The following is a 23,665-nucleotide window of genomic DNA, read 5'->3' as shown; positions in this document are numbered from 1 at the left end:
CGTCAGATGTCTCTGTTGTCACTGAGGTAAGGACAGTTCCATCTTTACTCTTGGACACTGCATGACTTACTTCTTTCAGAGAAGAAATGAGAATGATTGCTTTTGCTGGAAAACAGAAGGCATATAGGCAAATGTAGTATCTCAGGGCTGAGACGTACTTCAGAGTTCAGAAACGGAAGCCCAGGTGGTCCTAGCAGATCAAGTATTGAACTAAGTCCAGAAGAAATCTGTCACCTGTCTTGGTTAGGGGTTCTACTGTAATGAAACACTGTGACCAAAATTTGGGGTTTCTTTGGCTTACACTTCCACACTGCTGCTCACCACCAAAGGCAGTCAGGACAGGAACTCACACAGGGCAGGAACCTGGAGGCAGGAGCTGATGTGGAGGCCAGGGAGGAGAGCTGCTTACTTTCTCCCTATTGCTTGTTCAGCCTGCTTTCTTATAGAACCTAGGACTACCAGCCCAGGCATAGCACCACCACCCACAATGGGCTGAGTCCGCTCCTGTTGATCAGTAATTAAGAAAATGCTCTACAGGCTGGCCCACAGCCGTGCCTTAAGGCATTTTCTCAGCTGCGGTTCCCTCAACTGACTGCAGTTTGTGTCAAGTTGACATAAACATAGCCAGCACCTAATTACAAAAATGAAGTAAACATTTAAAAAAGGGATACTCATAATTAAGAAGTATCCCTATATTGGGGCAACCACAAAAAGAAATGAAGAAGAGAGGAGGGGAGTGAGAGGGGAAGGAAGAGGAGGGGAGGAGAAGGGAGAGAGAGAGAGAGAGAATTTAGATTTGGCTTATACTGTTGAGAATTCTGAAATCTGCAGAGCTGGCTGGGTGACATTCAGGTAGGAGGTGATGTTGCAATTTTGAGTCCAAAATCTACAAGGTTTACAGGAAGCGGGACACAGGCTGGCTCTACGCTGAATGCTCAAGACGGAATTGTTCTGGGGGTCTTGGACTTGACAGTGTCTGTCCACATGCAGCCGGTGATGTGTTCAATCTGCTGACTGTGCACTGTAATCACGTCTACAGATGCTTTCACAACATCTGTTCAAACAACTGGGCATTGCAGCCCAGGCAAATCAACATACAAAATGACCCTCCGGGAGCACATCTCAATGAACTAGCACACGTGATACTTGATTCCATGATTTTCTTTTAGCCAGGCCTGATAAAGTATTCACTGGCTTTAGAGACTCGGCCGTTGTGTTGGGGAAATCTCTGAGCAGCACGTGTGTGGTATATTTAGTCTTTCTAAGCACTCATTTTGCTTAACACAAGTCAGGTTGTGATGTGACGCTGAGTTATTTCATAGCAGCTGAAAGATAACCGAGACAAAGCAAACAAATCCGGGAGGGTTAGCAGGAAATGCCGCAGACTCGGCTGTCATCTAGCAGGCTCGGTTTTGCTGAGGTAAAGTTAGTTAACACACACTGTGGGCTTCTGCAGTGAAGACATCCACCACAAGCTCCCCGCACAATTTAATCTCGGTTCCAATTCTGGTATCTCAACTCGATTCAGTATTATGCACACAATTTTAGAAATCACAACTGTGAGTGTCCAGACACCAACTATATTACAAGCGAGAAGAGCGAATGTGGGGCGGGCCAGAGGACGATTTCTGTCTTCTCCTTTTGTTCTGATGAATGCTCAGACAAAAGCAGCTCAAGGGGAGAAATGATTTATTTCAGCTGACAACTCAAGGGTACATACAGTCCATCATGGTGGGGAAGTCAAGGTGACGAGAGCTTGAAGCGGCTGCTCACACAACCACAATCAGAAAACAGCTGGGAATACACACCACCGCTCGGTTCACTTCCTCTCCCCTTTACACAGACCAGGATCCCGTGCCAAGGGGGTGGCCTCACCCAGTCAAGATGATTCTTCCCAAATCAAATAATGTATGTAATCAAGACAATCCTCCACAGTTGACTCTAGATTCCGTCAACTGACAACACCATTGCCTAAGGAACCATTGTTGTTCCTTAGGTGGCATCCGCTTTCTTGATCAGGGCCTCTCACTGGCCTGGGACTTTCTCAGTAGGCTGGTTGGTTACATGGGTTGCCGGGTTCAGACTTAGGCCTTCCGAGCTTTTCACTATCCCAGCTCTGAGAATATTAATGTGGAAACCGTGCCTCAGACTTATTTGTTGAAATACTTAGCATCTGATGTTATTACCAATCATCACTGACTACCACCAGGTGAACTGAGGGCAAAGTAGAGAACGGTTTTCCTATTGGGACTAGCAGCTTAGCTACCAAAGGATGGTACCATTTATTAGTAAATTGTACACCATTTAAAGATGCTAAAGGTTCAAGAAATGAAATCCCCTCACTCCAGGCCCAGGCACTTTCGATGCTTACACAACACATGGGTAGAAGCAAAGTGCTCCCTTCAAGAACTTTCCTCTGTGACACATGACTTAACCCTATCTTTTCCCTGTTTCTCATTGCTGTAAGGGCAAAGGTCTCTTCCCACAGGCAAGTGAGGTTTCCCCACATCAGGTCCAGGTCAGTTCCCATTTACCTTAATTACACTGTAGTTTGGCCCTTTAAAAAATATTTTAGAATTATATGTATGTACACACACATGCAGGTGCCCGTGGAGTTCAGCAGAGGGCATCAGATCCCCTGGAGCTGGAGTTCCAGGTAGTTGTGACCCATCCAACATGGCAGGACTCAGCTTGGAGTCCTCTTGCCAGAACAGTACATGCTCTTAACCAGTGAGCTATCTCTCCAGCCTCTGTAGATCAAACCGAAGTGTTTCTTACCTTGCTTTCTAATTTCCCATTGGTATCAACTAGGCCCTGTAAGCAGTGCTGGTCACGGGGGACAGTGAGAATGACTTCCCTAGGGCAGGGTGGCAGGACATTTTCCTGGTCACATGGGCTCACTCAGGTCCAGGCTGCGCAGAGCTGGGTCAGCCAGCAATCAGCTGTAAGAGAACTCCGTTCGATCTTAAACACTCACAGTCTACTCTTGGCTTCAACAGTCTCAGCTCTTCTCTTCCCTACCCCTTTCCTCTTCTTGGAGCAACCAGTTTTAATTGCAAACCCAATAAACAGAGCTAAGAAATGCTGAGCTGTGCCTCCTAGGCACCCTCTGAAACCCCTCGGTGCTTCCTTGGTGCCCTGGTTTTTTTTTTTATTGCTTACTTTCTCAGTTCTCAAAGTTAGTTTCATGTAGCTAGCAGCGTAGTAACAGCTGAGGAAAAAATACTAGGCCGAAAACTGCAGCCTCAATCTGGGCGCTGGATTAGCAGGACAGATAAATACACAGTAACGTCAGGGCTCCGCATGTACTTGTCATGAAGTTCACTTAGTACTTAGTGTGGAGGCACTGAGTCTGGTTCTAAGGAGCTAGTAGGGCAGTTATCCAGGGAGGGCGTGAGAGGGTGTGACCAGGAACTGAAAAATGGAGCAGGTAGTGCCTAGGGGTACGCTCTGAAAGCAGAATTAAGTTGGAAGTAGCTGCATGTGGCGGTTAATGAAATTGGTGAGGTAGGCATGGCGGGCCTAAGCTCTGATTCTCGAGGCGCCAATGAAGGCCTTTATGCAGGGACACAGCATGTCACATCTAGTTAGACCGCCAACAGGTATGGAGGAAAGAGTGGCAATAAAGGAGACCGAGTAAGAAGACAAGCTGGGAGCGGGCCACAGTTGTCCAACAGTGAGTAGCAGGTGTGTAGGGCCCACCTGTCAACCAACATATGAAGCTCCAGGAAATTAGGCAGAGATGTTTAGGGAATCTCCAGTCTTGGATTAAGAGGGTGCCCTAGAATTCCAAACACAATGGAGGATGTTGGCAAGAAAAGGGTTTTACAGTTAACTGCTGAATTACAACTCTTGGTCAATTCATATTTCTATAACCAGCAAAAGCACACTTTGAATTTGTCTTCTAAGTTTCATTCTTTTAACCAAATTCGGACCCACTAATATGCAGAGCAGTCTGCAGTTGTTCTCACTTGGGAATGGATAAGAGCACAATAAAGGTACATGCAGATAGTCATCAGGCTGCGGACTGCAAAGTTCTGAGGGGTCGGCTGGGCCCTGTGCACAAATGATAGCTCTGCAGGTCCAGCCTGTGCTCACAGCACCACACGTGGCCCTCGGATGGGGGCAGAGTAGATGGAGAGCTGTCTAGCCCCACATTCCTCAGTATCTCAGCTGTGAAGAGGTGGCCTTCCTGACATTGGCTGGAGATTATGTTTTCTGTATAAAGACTAACAGTGGCTGGTCATCACTGACCTTTTCCCCAGAGCCAAATAGGTCATGGTCTGATTAGTATTATTTGGTGGAACACTCCACCTTAGAAGCTCAGAACTATTATTACTCTTATCTCAGCAGCACAGTACTCGACTCTTTCAACAGAGAAATGTATATATTCCCAAGTAGAGGGCTGCCAGTCTATTCTGGCCACCCAGAGCTGCCAGGCCCCACTGTCAGCACCTCACTGGCACAGATGCCTAGCAAGCTGTCACACTTCGTCATAACAGAGGTAAGCAGGATGCACAGATGAGACTGGTTTCAAGGCAGCTCTGCTTTCTAGGACAAATTTCTCAAGTGCCAGTTCAACATTCTGACTTGAGCCTTGAAGCCTGTGGGAAGAGTTGAATGACCAAGTCTATGGCTCTATGGAAGACGGCGAGAATTAGGAAAACGGCACCAATCAAGGCCTGGGAAACTTCACCTGAATGGGTCTATCCCCTGCAGGGCACCTCACAGCTTCTACTCCAAGGGTACTTACATCCAGGGATGCTGCGAGACAAAAATCTAGGTAATGTTAGGTTTCTAAAATCATGGTTTAAATTGACAAGAAACTGACTTTAACTCAGAACTCTAAAGAAGAAACTGAATAATACAAAACCAAGCATAGAGGGCTGGAGACGGTTCAGTGGCCAAGAGCCCTTGTGCCCTTCCACAGCACAGGAGTTCAATTCCAGCACCCACATGTCTTACAACCATGTAACCCCAGTAGCATGGGGTCTGACGCCCTCTTCTGACCTCTGAGGGGCACTGCAGGCATATGGTGCAGAGATAAATGCAGACAAAACACTCATATACATAAAAGTATTTAAAACAACATGAGGGAATGAGACCAAATTATAAGCTCTTTTTATTGTACGGTGGATATGGACGACACAAGCTCAGAAGATGAATGCGGTGTTTCTCAGGCATGCCCACTCCTAAGGATGACTGCTGGAATCATTACAAACGGATTTAGGCTCAGCAGGTAGGAAGAGTGGACTCTGGAGCTGGGGATGTAGCGAAACAGCTGAGCAATGTGGGAAGCCTTAGGTCTGAATTCTAACATTGAAGGAAAAGAAAATGAATGCTTTTTTTAGACCCCTAAGAAGTAGGCAATTTGGGAAAACATGCCAGTTCACAGACCCCTCCAAGACTGCTGCACCACACTGACAATGAGACATTTGACTGGAGGTAAGAAATTATCTATAGAACACACTTTATTTTCAAGTCCAAAACACAAAACCACTTCCTTTTAAAAAACAAAATGCATTGTTTTTACTGCATGAATACCTGGGGCTGCTCACAGATGCAGATTTTCAACCTTCAGGTCCAATGGGTCAGATATAGCAGTTTATTACATCAGAAGGTATATACTTTAACAATTTGTTTCTAGAAAACATTTTACATAAAAAAGAAACAAATTATCAACTCTTCAGTCAACGCATGAGCTCTTCAGCCAGGATTAGGTGACAACCACACTTTCTAGAGAATGCTCCAGGACTGACAGGAGCGTAGCATGCTGCACCCTTCTGCTTACGTCATCTTGATGATTTCTGCATGCATCACACTCAGCAAGCACAAGTCTTTCACGACCCCCATTTTGGGCTTTTCTGTGTAGGAGCAACTTGTCCCTGACCAAGAATCCAGCATGAAGCCAAAATCTGACCTAAGTAGGCTCTGAAGTAAAACTTTTCCAACTCATAATGGAGGGATTTGGTAGCTATCCGTAATACTGTTTTTATGTCAGTGCTGCCGGCATAACCAGCGACAGCAAAGCCCAAGTACAAATGTGTGCACTGCAATACATCACCTCTTACCTGAACGATCCCACAGCGGGACTGTTCCACCAAGGTGGCATTGCCTCAAAGTTACACTGAACGTGGTATATGTAGCACTTGGCTAACCAGTGCCCGATTTTCATTTCCAATAGTTTTCCTCATCCTGAATCAAACGCAGTCTTATTAGTATATGACACACTGGCTCCCGACTCGAGCTCGTCTGGTTTACTGTACATGCTTTATTAAAACGGTACTCGTGTTTACAGATCCGCAGAGAGCCCCTTCCAAGGTGCTCTCACACATCCAGACTCACCCACACGGACATTCACACCACGGCCCATGCACCCACACCAGTGACATGTGAGGAGCAGACTCCTAAATTTAGGGAGCTGCTGGGGAAGAGTTGTTGATTTTTCACTTTTTCCTGAAGAAAAACAAAGAGCACAGGGGACGCATTTGGCCATCACAATGCTATATGTGTGTATACACACGGCAGTCAACACCGAGTGTCCCTCTCACATCCCACACACAGAATGACAGCAACCTCAGTCTCAATGCTGCTTGTAGTGACTTCTCAATTCAGAGGGGCTTTTCCTAAAAATAATTCAAGTTTATGGAAGTGAAATAAGGCACAATTAATATTGATTTGACCTAGCAGAAGGAAGGGAAGAAAATAAAACTGGTCTCAAATTATCTTAGCTAGGGAACTGCTTACTTCAATCCACTGGAAATCCCTCTAATTTCCAAACCTTTCTTAGAAGGAAGTTTTTCCCTCTTCCCTGACAATGTCCAGAAAAAAAAAAGTTCGGGAAATCACTTTTAATGTTTCAGTAGCCTGAACTTCTTAAATGAATGTGCAACCGCCACTCCCCTGCCCAAGGCTCTTCCCTTAACACAAATAAAACAGCCTGTGAAACAGGATCCCTTGCTGTTTTAAGTGATCTATACACTTGAGTAGCAAATACCTATCTGGTTGTCTTTGATACTTTTTTGTTTTGTTTTAAAAGGGGTAGGGGACAGGAAGGCAGAGAGAGGAAGGGGAAAAAGGAAGAGGGAAAGGGAAGGAAGAGAAAAGAGAGAGGAGGGGAGGGGTGAAATAACCTGGTGACTTTCTTGCAGAGGGCCCTGTCTCCTCGTCAGGATGACGAAGCCCACCAGACATCACAAACAACTGCACCCAATCCATCTGTAGCACAAGCAATGCTCCTATTCAGATCCCCACAGTGAAGCTCGTTATGGGGTACACTCAGGCCAAGTGTTTCTCACAGCAGGTGCGCCCCCCAAGACTGGATGTCCTCTGAAAGAAGGGCTGTAGTTCTGAATGCCCCTGGCTTTGGTTGTTCACAAAGTTCAGTCCTGTTTACTGTGATCCTTGGTGTCCTCCTCGTCTGTGTACTCTGACGGTTCTTCCCCTGGCTTTAGGAGTCTGCCTACATAATCATATTTTTCTGAAAGATACACCAAAAGAAAGTCAGTAATGGTTAAATTCGTTTCATGACTCACTACTTCAACAAGGCACTTGCCTCTTAAGACATACAGCAGCTAAATTCCCCCAATGCTTCATTTATATGCATGTAAGGCCTGAACAGAAGGTCACAGGAACTGACAAGGTTTAGGACTGCTCTTTGAAGCGGAGTTCAGTGTTAGTGGGTCTTAGCAGCAGTTTTAAGTTTATCGTGCACGGACCATCTCGGAGCTGTCCAGCATGGCTTTGCTAACATGAAGCCTTGGAATGTGGCTGTTTGTTTTTGTTGGCTTTATACAAGTGCTCTACCACTGAGTTCTATCAGTCCAGTGCTCTGAACTTTTTGCTGTTTTGTTTTTGTTTCGAGATAGGTTCCTCTGTGTAACTTTGGCTATCCTGGAACTCACTCTGTAGACCAGGCTGGCCTCGAACTCACAGAGATCTGCCTGCTTCTGCATCTAATTCTTTTAACTCTTACTTAATAACTTAAAATATCACAGCTAAAATATTATAATCAGATATAGTAGTTCATAAACACAGTTCCAGGACTTGGCCTGCTGAGTCTGAGGTCAATCTATGCTACACAAACAAATGTATGCACATACATAATTGGAAATTTCTTAGTCATTCAAACAGTGGATTACAAAACTCCATGGCTAATATTTTGGAATATTAACCGTGCAGAAGGAGACTTTCTTGGGCTGAATGAAGATGGGGTGGTGGTAGCCGCAGAGCTTATGAGGTGGAGAACCAGAGGGTAAACAGATAGGAGGAATATTCTGGAGAGAAAAATGCAACGACAAAGCAGTAGGGATGAGGCTCTCTGCAGGCCCTGCAAGGCCCCTACCACATCTTCATGCTTTCCATACCAAGCTCTTCCCTTAGATCTGTTACTTTGCTTACTTCATGTGCCAAGTGTTTAATTTAGAACCTTGTATGCAGGTAAAACATGTTTTTTTCTGTCTGAAAGGAAAACCTTGGCTGAGTGAATTAAACCAAGTGAATTAGCCGTGGAAAGGGTGAGCAGTGGGCTCTGCACACAGAAGAACCAAGACAGGTGCCAAGAAGCCCAATGAGCTGCTCCAAAGACTCATCAAGAGACAGATGGCTCAAGCTCATCACACAGGAGGTAGAAACTGCTACTGTAATGATATAGTATTCCTTCTTTACTAAACATTAAGAGTTTAGTTTGAATTAAATTAGCTTAAATTAATTAGCTTAACTCATGTTGCAATACATTATCATTAGTGTTGATATCACTTACTCATTTGCTGTTGTTCCTGGCTGTGGTAGTTCTTAAGGCACAAGGTCATGCAATCTACTACATTGCTACGCTCTAACCCTTGAGCTTGTTTTAAATACAAGCCTATATTCAGCAACACAGAACTATTCCCTAATAACAAGTCTTAGAAGACTAGTGAAAGCATCACAGTTTGAGGCTGTTGGCCTCATAGGCACGTGCCATACCTGGTCCTAAATATATTTTCAAATGTGGACTTTCAACCTAATTGTCACATGTAACAGTCTTATTAATTAAAATACATCCTAATAATGATGGAAGCGAAACTAGGTGTCTATAAAGTATGTACAATAGCGTATGTTCAGTTTTCCAAACGACGATACCTTTAAACTGCATTTCCCATTCTCGAACACTCTCCATTTGCACTGCGTTCAAATCTGAGAGGTCATCGTACTCATCTCTAAGTGCATCCTTATCCAGGCAGAATGTCGCCAGCCCCCTGGAGGCGTCCCTGCCAGCAAAGATCCCATATGGGCCCGCTGAAAAAGAAAGAGACAGCTCAGAGTCTAATGCCATCTTAAGGTGTGCTAAACATCGGGGTCCTCTCCATGATGTGCACCAAATGCACAGCCTTAATTCTGAAATATGGAGACACTGGAGAGATAATCAGATTTGTTGGAAATTTCCCTTGTACCTAAGTAAAGCTTTTTTTACTAACAATAAATTCATGTCAGACATCCGGAAACTTGTTCACTAGGAGAGGAGGGATCAGTGGGATGCAGCCCATGAGGTTCCTCATGCTCCAGTAGGGTGGCCCCACACCCATGCCCTCACTGACAGTGCTACATGGACGCAATGGGTATTTAAAAAGCGCACTAAATTGGGATCAAAAAGTTGTGGGATAGGGAAGGAGTTGGAAGGGAGGCAATGGGGTGTGACCAAACACATCATGTTCCTGTATGAAATTCTCAAAACAAAAAATGAAGTTAAAAACTATGTTGGTGTTCATGTGTGCATCGATGTCAGGTGTCTAGCTTAATCTCTCTGCCTTATTTCATGAGACAGCCTCACTGAACCTGTCTCACTGAACCTGGAGCTCACTGATTTGGCTCTATGGGCTGGTCAGACGGTTCCAGGAATCTCCTACACCTCCCCAACATGGGCTTACAGGCATGCATAGCTGGACCTTGCATTTAATGTAGATGTGGAAGAGCTAAAGTTAGTGTGTCATAGACATCTACCAAGTACCTAACTGCCAGAGTCACCTCTCCACCCTTATAACAGAAATCGTTTAAGATTGAATTGTTTGCATCTCATACTGCCAAAGAGATCTTTGTTTAAAATGTTTCAAAAATATTTAAACAATAAGATTTCCAAAATATGATTTTACAAATGACAATTTCTTTTGAGTTTCTGAGCTTCCTTCACAGATGGCAGAAGTCATTCTGAGGAAATGGAAACAGTTTTAAAACACAGTTAGAAGCTTCACCCTCACAAGCAGCCAGTTACTGGCTTAAGATTGACTCTTAGAAAAACAAAACAAAAACCAACATAAAACAAAACACAAAAACGTATTCTGTGTATATGCATACATGTTTGTGTGTAAAAGATATACCACAGTGTAAATATAGTCCAAAGACTTGGGTCTCAGGGACCCAAACTCAGGCCAGGCAAGGGCTTTTATCCACTAAGCCACCTCCCAGGTCCGTGGAAACTATTAATTAATAAAGGGACTTATTAGAATAAATTATTGCCCAACTAAGAAAACAAGAGTAAAAATGCCTTGGTTTCTAGGTGAAAGATGATGGTACCTGCTCTCATCTGAAAGCATTTAGGGAACTCCTAAGCATCAGAAAGTACTTGCGCCTTTTGAGACAGGAAATGAAGTATCACCTACACAGAACACTTCACTATGAGAAGGAATTTGAATTGCTGACTGTACTTCATTGGAAACATGACTGGGTAGGAGTTCACTCTTGGAAAGGTCCATCACACGGAGTGAGAACGGCTTTCTCTGGAGTTTTTAAGCAGCTAGTTTAGGCGTGGCCACAGGTGTCAGGTGTGCAGCGCCTAGCTTCTTTAGTTACTAAGCATTCTCCATGTCACTTAGAGATATTACCACAAATTATAACTAAATGAATAAACTTTTCTTACTGAATGAATGTACCCATGATTTAATTATTCTCTCTCAATAATAAAACATTATTTTGCTCCCTTAAATGTGTCTTCTATAAGAAAACAGACACTACTGTTGGTCAACATTCATGATTTTCAAACTTTGTCATGCTCTCAACTGACACTCAAGGAGACCTGTAGGCAGACAAAGAACACCAGTGAAGGTGGCCTTTTGGTTCTTGGAAACAAAGATGACCAAAGCCTATCAGCTTAAAACAGTGGCAATTGAATCAAAGAAGGAATAATAAAAACAACAGGAGAGCATCAACCTTGAGGAGGAAATGACAATCTCTAATTTAAAGGGTTTCCCAGTAACTTCACACTTTTGTCTTTCAGGATTTCATGAAGAAGGAATAGATTTTGCTTTTTTCCTCCACTGGGCAGATTAAAAAATGAGAACACAGAATTCAGTGGCTTGCCCAGAGTTACTGGCAGAAGGAGGGCACTAGCCCCCCTTTCCTCACCACTCCAAACACTGCGTCTCCGGAAAGCCGAGGCCCCACAAGCTCTGAGCATTTGTGCGAGAACACTGAGGGAGAGGGCACTCCGTGCAAGTGCGCCTCCACTCACTGCTGCTGCCTCACTCTCTGTAGAGTTCACCTTGCACTCCTTTGCCCGGAGTGTGACCAGGAAGCCTATCTGAGCAGCGCAAAGGTGGGAAAGATGATCAGTGCCTATACAAACAGCAAACACAACGACACTGCAGCCCTCATCACCACTAAAACAAGTAAGCACGCCACAGAAAACACCTAGACTTTGAGTACATCAGTCCACACACCAGTGGGCTCAAGTACATTTCTGTCAGCTTTCCTAAGGAAGGGTCAATTTTGCTAATCTTTTCGTTGCTAAGTAAATTGTATATAAAACTGGGCTTCTGTCAACTCGTTAAAGGAAAACAATGAGTAATATATCCCTGTCCTCCCTAAACTACGTTAAGTGTTCCCTTTACAAACAGACTTCTGTGGAAGCATCTCCTGCTGCAGAGGCCTTGGCTCACAAGCTCTCTGCTCCACGCTGTAAGGCCACTTACAGAATTAGGGCTAGAATTGGGCAGCTCCTCAAGGAGGCTTTGATGGCGGACAAAAAGATACCTTCCTACATTCCTAACACAAGCAGCTATCCCTTCCCCCTTGAGATAGCTTCCACAACAAATAAAGACATCAGCAATAGTATTTTGCTAAGTACACATGGCTGCTCACAAAACAAAACAACAGAAATGGGAGCTACCCAAGAAAAGCAAATCTGATCTAGTGTTAGCCTCTGTGGTACAGTTTACCAAAAAAGCAAATGCTGTTTACTGAGTGTCAAGACTTCTTTAGATATCATTACAACGATCCCCAACCAAGTACCTAGCTAACCTAACATTCTTTGCCTTTATGATGCTGAATATACTTGGAATTTTGACCGCTCCTTGGACTAGCAACAGGTAGAACACTCAGTGCAGATCCCAAGCAGCCATGGGATGGAGAATTCAATAATTTACAACCAAACACTGCAGTGTCAAATGGCTTTTATGTAAGATGAGTGTGTTCAACTGTAGTGATATGAGTATGTTCACAGGAGGCGTGGCTAAGGCATGATACTCCACAGGTTAAGTGACTAGATACATTTTTGACTATTTTCTCTCTCTTGTTTTTTTAAAGACAAGGCCTCATTATGCAGCACTGTGTGGCCTCAAACTCTTGAAATCCGTCTGCCCCTACCTCCAGAACGGAAAAACCATGCACCACCATATCTGGTTGTGATTAGGATTTTTTTAAAGTTACAATCAATAAACTTGGCTGGGTGTAGTCAGCACACTTATAATCTCAGCATTCTGGCAGTAAAGGCAGGAGGATTGTGAATTTGAGGTCTGCCTAGGCTATATAGTGAGACAAACAAAACAAGAAAAAATCTGAAACAAAAGTCAACCAGCTTATTAGTTACTAAACCCTAAAGCTGCTTATTTTTGATGCAATTGTGTAGAATGTGTGACAAACCACATGCATACGCCACGCTCATATGAAACAACAATATAAAATAATAAACAGAAAATGTGGTAAGTAAAATCTATGACATAATTTGACTGTAGGATGATAAAGGAGAAATATTCCATAAGTTATTTCCGTGGCTTGAAACATATCTATAAAGCCGCTGTACATGCATAGAGACACTTTCCACTCTACTCTGCTGTGCATGCATAGAGACACTTTCCACTCTACTCTGCTGTGCATGCATAGAGACACTTTCCACTCTGATCTGGGAGCTCCAGGACTCTCAGAGTCAGTACAGCACAGCTGAACAATGTTTCTGTCAAGAAGACAAGTCATGGCCGGGCGGTGGTGGCGCATGTCTTTAATCCCAGCACTTGGGAGGCAGAGGCAGGCGGATCTCTGTAAATTCTAGGCCAGTCTAGTTTACAAAGCGAGTTCCAGGACTGCCAGGGCTAGAAAGAGAAACCCTGTCTCGGGGGTGGGGATGGGGGAAGACACTGTATGCTGGAGGGGTCACCCACCAAGTAACACACTGATGCTTCAAACCCAACACAGAACAAGTATTCCACCGGGTTAAAGTTGAGACCAAATTAGATGTTTCATGTGACTGAAAATCCCACCTTGTCTCTGAATGTCCAACCAGAGGCTTGAGCACACAGAAACATGCATAGTCTACAGAAAAAGGGCAAACTGAGGAGTCATCATGTTAAAATAAGAAAGACAAAGAGCCTGTGCATGTCTTACATGGTGAATACAGATTAAAACACACACATACACACACACACACACACACACACACACACACCAAAGTAAAATGAGGACAAAAGGAAGGGAAAGGAAGGCATAAGTATGAGACATAACTTAGACATAAAAGATAAATCTAAGTACATAAACCCACGAATTTGTGGTTTAAAACACTGTACAGGGATAGATGATGAAGCTAAGTGGTAGAGTGCTTGTCAAGGGAGGGAGGGGGAATCCCTAGTGTCTGTCTGTCTGTCTGTCTGACTCTCTCTCTCTCACACACACACATGCATACACATGCAAAGGTAAAAATACTATGCAGGACTGACGAGGAACACAGCAGACATAAACATGCACAAAGCTCACTGATGACCTAAATTCTAATACCCAGATCCCATGACAGGAGGAGAATGGATTCCTGAAAATTGACCCAGAAACCTCCATACATACACTGAGCACCGTAATTCACGAACACACATCATACATACATATAATAAAATATCAAAACAATTAGGGTTGGAGAGATGGTTCAGCAGTTATACTGATCCAGAGGGCATGGGTTCTATTTCCAGCACCCACACAGCAGCTCACAACTGTCTGTAACTCCAGTTTCAGGAGATCTGATCCCTTCTTCTGTCTTTCACAAGGCACCCAGCATATACACAGTGCAACCATGCAGCTAAATACCATACACATAAGTTTAAAAATTAAAAACAGACAAATAAAACCAAGCCAAAAACCAAACCCTAGCTATACATTAAGTGGAAAAGATTTGCAGCAAAGGCTGAAATGATGACTATCACTTGAAAAAAATGTGGCCAAGACTATAAAACAAACGTTATGTAGAAAAGGAAACAAACTGACTCAGATTTTCTTTAAAGATGCGAAATTTTGGGCTAGGGAGATAGTGCTTGCTCTGCAAGCAAGATGGCTCAGCAGGAACTCACTTGTTGCCAAGCCTCATGGCCTGAATTCAACAAACTGGGCACCGCATGGAAGAAAGTAATCACCCCAGCAAGTTGTTCTGTGGGCTCTACATGTGCACCATGGTGTGCCTGCTTGTGTGTACTTGCACACACATTCTCTACAAAAAAAAAAAAAAAAAAAAAAAAAGCCCAAATTCAATCCCTGGAATGGACATTGGAAATTATAAAGCCGAGTGTGGTGGAATGTTTGCAATCCCAGCATGCGGGAGGTGGAGACAGGTTAATCCCCTGGGTTCCACTAGCCAGCAAGGCTCCTCTACTCACGGAGTTCTATACTGGAGACAGGTCCTGCCTGATAAAAGGAAGGCAGACAGGCAGATAGCAACTGAGGAATGACATTCAAGGTTGGCCTCTGGCCTCCATATGCATGCACACCTACACTTGTATTCTCTCCCTCCCTTCCCCCCCACTCACACATGCTCATTCAAAATAAGAGAAATGACTGGAAGCTGTTTCAACCTCAGACTCACAAAGAGCAAGCAGTTTAAAGCATCACGTTTTTGGCAAGGATGAGAAGTAGAGGCATCTTTATGAAGTACACACAGGTAAGTTCTCTGGATGGCAGGCAACTCCAAATGAAGTCCCCACACCAAGCAAAGCCACACCGTCAGCCCTGGTGATTCTGCTTCTAGGATGCAGCGTTTTATCGACATCTACAACATCAGCACAAGGCTGTGTCTCTCAGCACCATCACTAAGAGCCGGGAAAACTCACATGCTCACACACAGGGTTAATGAGATAGCTTCTACATGATGTGAGTGATACGAAAGGATCTCAGGACTGTGATACTGTTCGAGGGATGTACAGTATGCTATAATTAAGTGTGGGGAAATAGGACTCTGGTTCAGATGCTTTGACCTACACAGCACAGCCCTGCGACACCCACCCTGATCCATTTCCACCGCAGAGAGGCACCGCAGAAGGGCTCTCGGGAAGATTCTTCCTTTTCCCAAGTCCTTGGGTTTTCAGTCCATGTATTATCTTTGAAAATTTTATCATAAAAGAAAAAACCTTACATACAAGACCTTATTTTGGGATCTACTTCAAAGCACACCCACAACTGACAGCATGGAAACCCCAGAATACGGACAAGAAACAAAGAATGCAGTGACTGACAGAAAGACAGTGCAGCAAGAACGACAACTACTTGAAACAAGCACCACCAGGCGAGCAGACACACGCGTGCCCCAAGAACAAACCAAGATGGGCAAAGGAAGGCTCAAGTTGCTTAAGGTTATCAGAAACTTAGTCAGGCAGTGGTGGCACACACCTCTAATCCCAGCACTGGGGAGGCAGAGGCGGGCAGATCTCTGAGTTTGAGGCCAGCGTGGTCTATAAGAGCTAGTTTCAGGACAGGCTTCAAGAGAAACCCTGTCTCAAAAAAAACCAAAAGAAACTAAGACACAGAGCATAAAGAAGACAGTCATGAAGAACAGGTGGGAAGTTAATATGCATACACATCTACTTCTCTTCCAGGGGGATGTAAGAGAGAATGAGGGTTCACATGCTCTAAAATGGAGAGATGACAGCTTTCGTGGACTTTTAGCAGAATCCAGCATGTACCAGTTTTAGCCAGTGAACTGCTTGCTGCACAAGTGTGAGGACCCGAGTGTGAATCTCGTACAGAAGGCTAGGTGTGTGCCTATAACTTAAGTCTGGCAAGGACATAGATCCCTAGAGCTTGCTGGCAGCCTAGCTAAACTGGTGAGCTACAAAATCAGTGAGACCTTGTCTCGAAAACTAAGGTGGAGAGAGGCTAAAGAAGACACTGCTGTTCACCTTTGCCTTCCACACGCAGTGTGCAGACATATACACAACAGAACAGGACTGGAGATAAACATGTCAACCACAACAGAATGGGGGAGAGCACTGTCAAAGCAAACTTCTCCTTAACAACCAGAAGGCAGTGCACACACTATTCCAGTGAAGGCTTAACAAGAATCCAGCATACGATTTCATATGCTGACCTCGTATCATTACTCCTGAACAAGGACAGATAAGCACAGGCCGTTTTCCTACCAGTGAAAAGAACTACAGGCCTTTTAGTAAATTGAAGACAGAACTCCAAGAAAATTGAGGTGTAAGAAATAGTAAGTCCGTCCCCCACCCTCGCCCCCAGACAGGGTTTCTCTGTGTAGCAGCTCTAGCTGTCCTGGAACTCAGTTTGTAGTTCAGGTTGGCCTCAAACTCAGAGTTCCACCTGCCTCTGCGTTTCTGGGTGCTGGGATTAAAGGTGTGCACCACCACACCTAGCTAAGAAGTAGTAAATTTTCAGTTAGGTGGTGGTGGCGCACGCCTTTATCCCAACAGTCGGGGAGGCAGAGGAAATAGTAAATTTTCAAAAAGGCAACCACATTGTAAAGACCTGAATTCCACTTAGCACCACACTGGGCAGCTCTGGGGGATCTGACTCCTTTTGCTGGATTCCATAGGACTTACATAAATGTGATGTGCACACGCATACACACAGACACACATTTCCACATCTCCTACAAAGAAGAAACCTTCCAGGGCTGTGGACACAAGTGAGAAGTACTGTGTCTGCCCTAAATGCCTAAATGTTTGAGGCCCAGGTTCATCTAAGCAGTAACAGGGAGAAAAACCTGTCAAGTGGCAGTAAGGTATCTTCAAGAGACACAACAAGAAGAAAACCTAATTTACACAGCTGTTCCAAAGGCCAGTCAACATCTAAACCGTATCTGAACAAAATCACCAGGAGAGTGGAACAGATTCGTCCATGCCAGCAGAGAAGAGAGAGGGGAAGGGAAACCAGAGAAGACCTCCAGTAGAGGGGAGCGGAGACCCCCAGTAGAGGGGAGTGGAGACCCCCAGTAGAGTTCTTCTCAACTGAACTGTATTCAGAGCACTGCTAGTCACAAAGGTGTGCCAGGTACGATGGTGGAACCAAAAACATAACAGCACTCACAAAAATGGAACGGGATTGGGCTAGGAGATCATAAAATGCTGATGAGAGTTCAAAATCTAGCTACACACACACACACACACGCTTGGTTTTTTAAGACAGGGTTTCTATGTAGCCCTGGCGGTCCTGGAACTTGTTCTATAGACAGGCTAGCCTTGAACTCAGAGATCTGCCAGTCTGCCTGCCTCTACCTCTGAGTGCTGGGATTAAATGTGTGTTCTACCACCTCCTGTCCTAATTACCACACATACATACATATATTTTAAGAACAAAATAGTACAAGTTGACTTCAAGGGCTGGAGTAGTAAAACTTGAGTTAACTACAAGTTACCACAGGTTGATACCAAACCTGAACGATCAATAGAGATGACAGACAAAGGTGTGATTAGCCGGCTTCCACGTGTCACCCCATGGCACAGCAAGCTAATAACCCTTTTCAGAACACTCTCACACCCAAGCTCTGTCAGTCGGTCCCTTCACGGCTTAGAGGCCAACCCCCCACACTCTGTAACCATCTAACAGAAATAAGGTACTTCTAAATACCCAAATAAGCCCCTTGATCACAACCCTAATTTCACTCATAGCATTAAAAAAAACAGAGTATAATAACATGCTGAGATGTATTTGTACACTTACTGCCTGTCCTCAAGTGATGTGTCCTCAAGTGATGCCAAGTCCACAGATACGGACTGGTTTGTGCCAAAGACCAATTCCAATTCTGAAATTGTCTTATTTAAAGTCTTACTGTAATGAAAGCTAAGGTGCTGCTTCTTAGTATTTAAAAATAGAGATGAAGTCTTATAGTAAAGATCTTGAGAAAAGATACAGGTACCAAGAGTTACATAGTGATGTATGCCAGAGGTATAAGGGCCTCGAAAAGCATCTGACCAGCTAAGTACATGCAACTAGTTCTGTTCCTTCTAAACTTAATAGGCATTCTCTGATCTCAATTTTGTTATTTTAATTTGCTGTAGTATTTAATACAATTCCCTAAAACATTAAAAGCAATGCAACGATACAGAATTCATAAGAGGTAACCGATACTATAGAAATGATATAAATAAATATGAAGCACAATATAAAACTTTTCTGAACTTTGCTCTTTTCAAGATAGGAACTCACAGTATAGCCATCCTGGAGCTCAACTATGTATCCTGGTTACCTACTCTCTAACTAAAGGCCATCTTCCTGCCTCTGCCTCAAGAATGTTGGCATTTCCAAGTGTATACCACCACTCTTAGCTACTTCAGAAATGTGAGCTGGTCCCCTTTATCTAACTGGTAGCTAACACGATGCATGTGGTAACTAGCCCAAATAGCAAACCTAGTTGGCTTCAAAGCAAGAAACTGTGATGACAGCAGGATTGTGACAACATGGGAGATCCATGCAGCAGTAGGCCAGGCTGGGCTTGGCCTTTATGTTGCAACTCTTGCTTAAACCACAGTTTTCTAAACTAAAACGTTAAATAAAAAGCAACATATTGAAGACAAGATAAAAGGGGGAAGGGTTAGTTCATGGGCTCCTTTCCTTAACCTCCTATTAAGTAGCTCCAAGGGGCTGCTTAAGTGGCCTGTTCCTTTTCAGTAGAATTGAAAAGGTAAGCTTGTTATAGCTTTGGCATATATTGACAAACGAGTAAAACACCAAATAGCCCAACTATATGCTTTTTTGCCATTCCAAAAAAATAAAGTGTACAAATTTCTCTGCTGCAATATAATCATCTAACAGTATACTGTTAACATAGTCAAATCCTATCCTGGATGTCAGCACAGACATCACGGATAATGTGCCAACAAGAAGGGTGAGTGGTGCGTGTGAGCTGTGGAGCCAGCTGGACGTGGGTTTGATTTCAGTATGGCTACTTAGCGCATAGGCGCTTTGGGGCAAAATCTCCAAGTTCTAGTTTTCACAAATGTAAAACAAGAATACAAACATCTTGTAGAGCCATTAAAAGAAAAAAAATGAAACATGCTCAGGAAATGGAGCCTGAAATTCTGTTCACTGGCTTCCAGAATCAATGCTGGGCACTAGGAACTCCTGGGAAAGCAGGAGTGTGGCACTCTATGAAGTACAGTGCTTAGTGTGCTAGCCATGTGGCTGAGGAATATGTCTGCTTGTTACCAAAAAACTCATTTTAAAGAATATTAATTCTAAGTAGCCATTTGTGGCTTGGGCTACATACTGGGCTGCTAGAACATAAAGCCATGAAAATGAAAAGTATGTTTGAAGTTCAAAACCTGTATGGGAAGGAACCAGAAAAAGGTATAAAGAAAAACCAGTAATAGGATTCTCTAAGTTTATCCCTGAAGCTGTATACCAGTGCACAAAAACCTCACGGTCAAACGTTCCTAGAGTGCTCAGCCTACTTAAACTTCAGACTCATCACTAAGACAGATACTCCACAATTCACCAAAGACTGCAAGAATGACAAATGGTAGATCCAATCCAGGAAATGCAGTTTGCTACATGACCACACTTTCTGCCTATTACTAAAAACAATACGGACAACAAAGTCAACACATTCTAGTAAGTAGCTGGCAGAGAACTACGTCTGAAGTATTGCCATTTCATCTCATTTTTAAGAAGTGAAACTCTAAAGATGCACAGCTAGAAGAGAATGTGTCCAGCACTGCGGAGCAAAACCTCAACTAACAATCGTGTATCCTAAAGGTACCACCGCAAAATGGGAACTGATAGCAGTTAGGGCACAGAAAATAAGCTTTCCAACTTTAGGCTGAGCTGTTCCAATCACTAAGATTCTTAGATAAGGAGAACTGTGTGCTGAACTATAACTCTACAAAATTACCTTGCTTATTCAAGAATAAAATGAAAACAGCATCTAGACTCCTGGAAAATATTTCAAACTCTTGTCTATTCCCCCACCCCCCACAAAAACCCCAACAGATTGAAAGCTCCCAAGATGCTCTGGCTACATTTAAGCTCTTCTCAATAACAGAATCTTTCAGACATTCCTATTAGGTTGTATGTTGATACCTATAATAAAATAGTTGTGCATCAGAACAAAGACGTTCTCTATTCTTCTTGTCTTGGACAGGGTCTCTCTACGCAACCCCAACTGGCCTGGAACTCACAGAGTCACCTGCCTCTGACTCTAGGGTGCAGGGTTAAATGCCTGTACTACCACACCAGGGCGGTTCTTCACTAGCATCTGAAGAATGCCTTCAGTGCTCAAGCCAGAGCCCCAACCTACACAACCCTTAGTTTCTAACTTCTGCCACACATTTGCAACTGGAGGCTGCCCAAATGGTCTCTTTCCTAATGTGTGAGGACTAATAATGGTTCTTTTAACAAATACTCCAGACAATCTTTAACCACTGAACACACTTTTTAATGCAACTGGGGGAAAGGCTGTAACTAGGTACAAAATCTGTGTAAATTCTTGACTTTAAAAAGTTTATTTGACTTGGTCTATGTAAATAGTACACTTCTGTCCTAATCTCTTGTTCAACATGCTCTTAAACAAAAAAAGTATTAACCACTGACGTTGATGGAAGCATGGAAGGAGGCATGTGGTATTTGTTTATACATCCAGAATATCTATACATATACAGATATGTAATGAAATACACGCTAAGAAATAAACAGAGCCAACACCAAGCACTCCAGTTTCTTACCTCTAATCCAATCAACAAACCCAAACATTTCTAAAATAGCATCCAGCTAAGCTGAAATCAGAAGCATATTCAGTGTCAATAAATCACGTGCACTAACAAAATTAAAAGGAAAACTTGTTTAAAACCTGGATGTAGTCCTTCCGGTGACGGGTCACTTTTGGTTCTCGCTTATTCTTGCTGTAGCTGCTCTCTCCCCCTGCTCCCGCCCCTCTTTAAAGCTTAATATGAATCACTGCATAACCAGGACACACAATGCTGCTCAATTTTATGGACTACCAACAGATTCCCCGACTCTGACACTTATTTGTGTAATCTGAAACAGATTACCACTACACTGTAAAAGGGCTTCTACAGCAAATACCTTACACATAGTTTTCTGAAAACAAAAGTTGTTAAAAAAAAAAAAAACAACCCTCTAATTTGGAGAACCAGTGCATGGCAGGGGGGCGGTCAAAAGTTTTTGACTCTTCCAGGCCACCCTCTCAGTTCTGCTAAAGGAAAATACAATAATTCATTATCAGCGGGTATTTGAACACTTATCTTACTACAGAGAGAGAGAGAGAGAGAGAGAGAGAGAGAGAGAGAGAGAGAGAGAGAGAGAGAGAGAGAGAGAGAAAGACAAGACAGAGACACGCCTGCTAGGCAGATGAGCTCCACCCCAGACACTCAGGGCCAATATCGTTGCCAGTCTTATTTATTAAGATCTACTTTATGGTTCGTCCTCACCTCACATACAGTGTTAATCTTGGAAAGCATTTTGGAGCCCTAACTGGCTTTTTAGAAAAAGAAAGAAAATGAGTCCGAGGTAGTTCCTATACCGAGCTCCAGAATCGGGAGGGTTGGAACTTGAAACTACGTGTCCCTAACCCTGGCTTTATGCAGACTAGTCCAGAGAAGGAAAGAATAGCTAAGTGTCAGGCAATTCAGAGTAAAAAGCTGTAACTTACACGGGGCCGAAAACTTTGGGTCGCCACTTCGCCCTTTTGCCCTCACAAAGCCCAGAAATCGGAAAGCTCAGGAGAAAGGTTGAGGACCAATGTGACAGAGTCAAAGAATTTTGAGAATTTCAGCCCCAGGAAAGGCTGCGAGGAGACACGGGGTGGGAAGGGAAGGGACGCCGAGAGCGGGTTTGTGGCCCCGACGCCCGCAGCTGGAGGGAGGCACGGGGCGGTTGTCCAGATGCGTGGCCGCGGCGGGGGTAGGGTGTCCCGGGCCCCCCGACACCCCTCATTCCTCACCGGGGCCGTAGAACTTGCTGCCTTTGGTCACGTCGAAGACTTTCCCATTGACCGCGAGCAGGATGCGCGGCGTGCGCGCCCCGTCGTACTGGCGCAGCTGCTCCAGGCTGAAGTCCCGTTTCTTCATGCGTGGTAGCGTGGCGGCCGGGCTCTCTTCGCCCGCCCCGGGCCCCGCGCCCAGACCCCGCCGCCCCCAGCGCACCCACAGCCGGTAGGCCCCCAGCAGCACCAGCGCCACCAGAGCCACGTTCAGCAGCATCTCCCCGCCCGTGGCCAGCAGCGTCGCGGCCCAACTGCTCCCCGCCGCCGTCGCTCCCGCGCCGCCGGGACTCCCGTCACCGCCGTGCTCACCGCTGCTCCCCAGGGTGCCTAGCTTTACGTCCCCATCACTCGCCGCCATCACTGCCCGCCAGCGCCTTCCTCCTCCCGCCCCCTGCCCTCCCCAAGCCCGAGGCCGGGCCCGCCCACCAGGCGGCGCGCAGCCAATCACGTGAGGGGACGGGGCGTGGCCGCGCCGGCTGCTTATTGGCTGTTGGCGGGGTAACGTTGTCTGGCTTCGTTCTCTCGGCTCCGGCTTTTGCTGGCGGCGCGCGCGGGCGATGCCCCGCCCACCCCGCCCCACCCTTCCCGGCTCTCACGCTCTCCGCGCTTTGGCCCACGGAGTGTAAGGGAGGGGCGGGGCTAAGGCTAAAGCGGGGAGGAGGAGCCGGCCGCGCGCGTGCGTCCTCGAGCGTCTGGGCGGGGCGCCGGTGGGGCGCGTCCGCGGGTCCCGGAGCGCCACGCGCTGGACTCTGACCGGCAACACCCCCCCCCCCCCCCCCGGTCGCTGCCGCGCGCCTGCGCCCCGCGAAAGCGTCTCGCGGCCGCGTCTATGACGCCACAAGCGGAGGCAGGGACGGAGCGGGAGCTGCGGGACCGTGCGTGAAGCCGGGCTGCGTTGCACCCGATGCCTCGGCTCCGAATCCGGGCCCACGCTGTCCTTGGGCGGTGCCCCTAACCGGAGCTCGACGCGAGCTCGCCCGCGCCCTGCCTCCTCCTCCTCCTCCGCAGTGGGAGTGCGCGGTTAAGGCCGCTCGCCGCTCCCTCTCTCTGCTGTGGGGCCCGCGGGAGCCCTGGCTTCCAGCGTGGATGCCGCCCGCTCTCAGCCACGCCCGCTCGCTCTCCCAACTTGTTTGACAGGCTTCTACCGCCCTGCCTTGTGAGGAAGGAAGGTGGATCCAGGGAATGGCTGGTTCCCTGTAACTTTGAGCCAAC

General features: G+C 45.4%; 1 protein-coding gene across 1 annotated transcript; it reads right to left on the bottom strand.

Moving 5' to 3' along the window:
* Positions 1-5,451: 5,451 nt before the first annotated feature.
* On the bottom strand, positions 5,452-22,848 carry Pgrmc2 (progesterone receptor membrane component 2). The gene is made up of 3 exons (XM_057757305.1): positions 22,412-22,848; positions 9,121-9,276; positions 5,452-7,480 (listed from the first exon to the last, which is right to left on the bottom strand). The coding sequence occupies exons 1-3, from the start codon at positions 22,809-22,811 to the stop codon at positions 7,383-7,385; spliced, it is 654 nt and encodes a 217-aa protein (XP_057613288.1). The 5' UTR covers positions 22,812-22,848; the 3' UTR covers positions 5,452-7,382.
* Positions 22,849-23,665: the final 817 nt, after the last annotated feature.

The sequence above is a fragment of the Chionomys nivalis genome, chromosome 24 (assembly GCF_950005125.1).
Source record: "Chionomys nivalis chromosome 24, mChiNiv1.1, whole genome shotgun sequence".
Taxonomy (NCBI): Eukaryota; Metazoa; Chordata; class Mammalia; order Rodentia; family Cricetidae; genus Chionomys; species Chionomys nivalis.
Note: the sequence above shows the minus strand (reverse complement) of the source record. Positions and strands in the feature narration are given on the sequence as shown.

Coding starts and splice junctions, on each gene's coding strand:
- Pgrmc2 (XM_057757305.1), bottom strand. CDS start 22,811: ATGGCGGCGAGTGATGGGGACGTAAAGCTAGGCACCCTGGGGAGCAGC. Junction 9,277..22,411: donor CAGCAAGTTCTACGGCCCCG/GTGAGGAATGAG, acceptor TTTCTTTTTCAG/CGGGCCCATATGGGATCTTT. Junction 7,481..9,120: donor ATGGGAAATGCAGTTTAAAG/GTATCGTCGTTT, acceptor TGTATCTTTCAG/AAAAATATGATTATGTAGGC.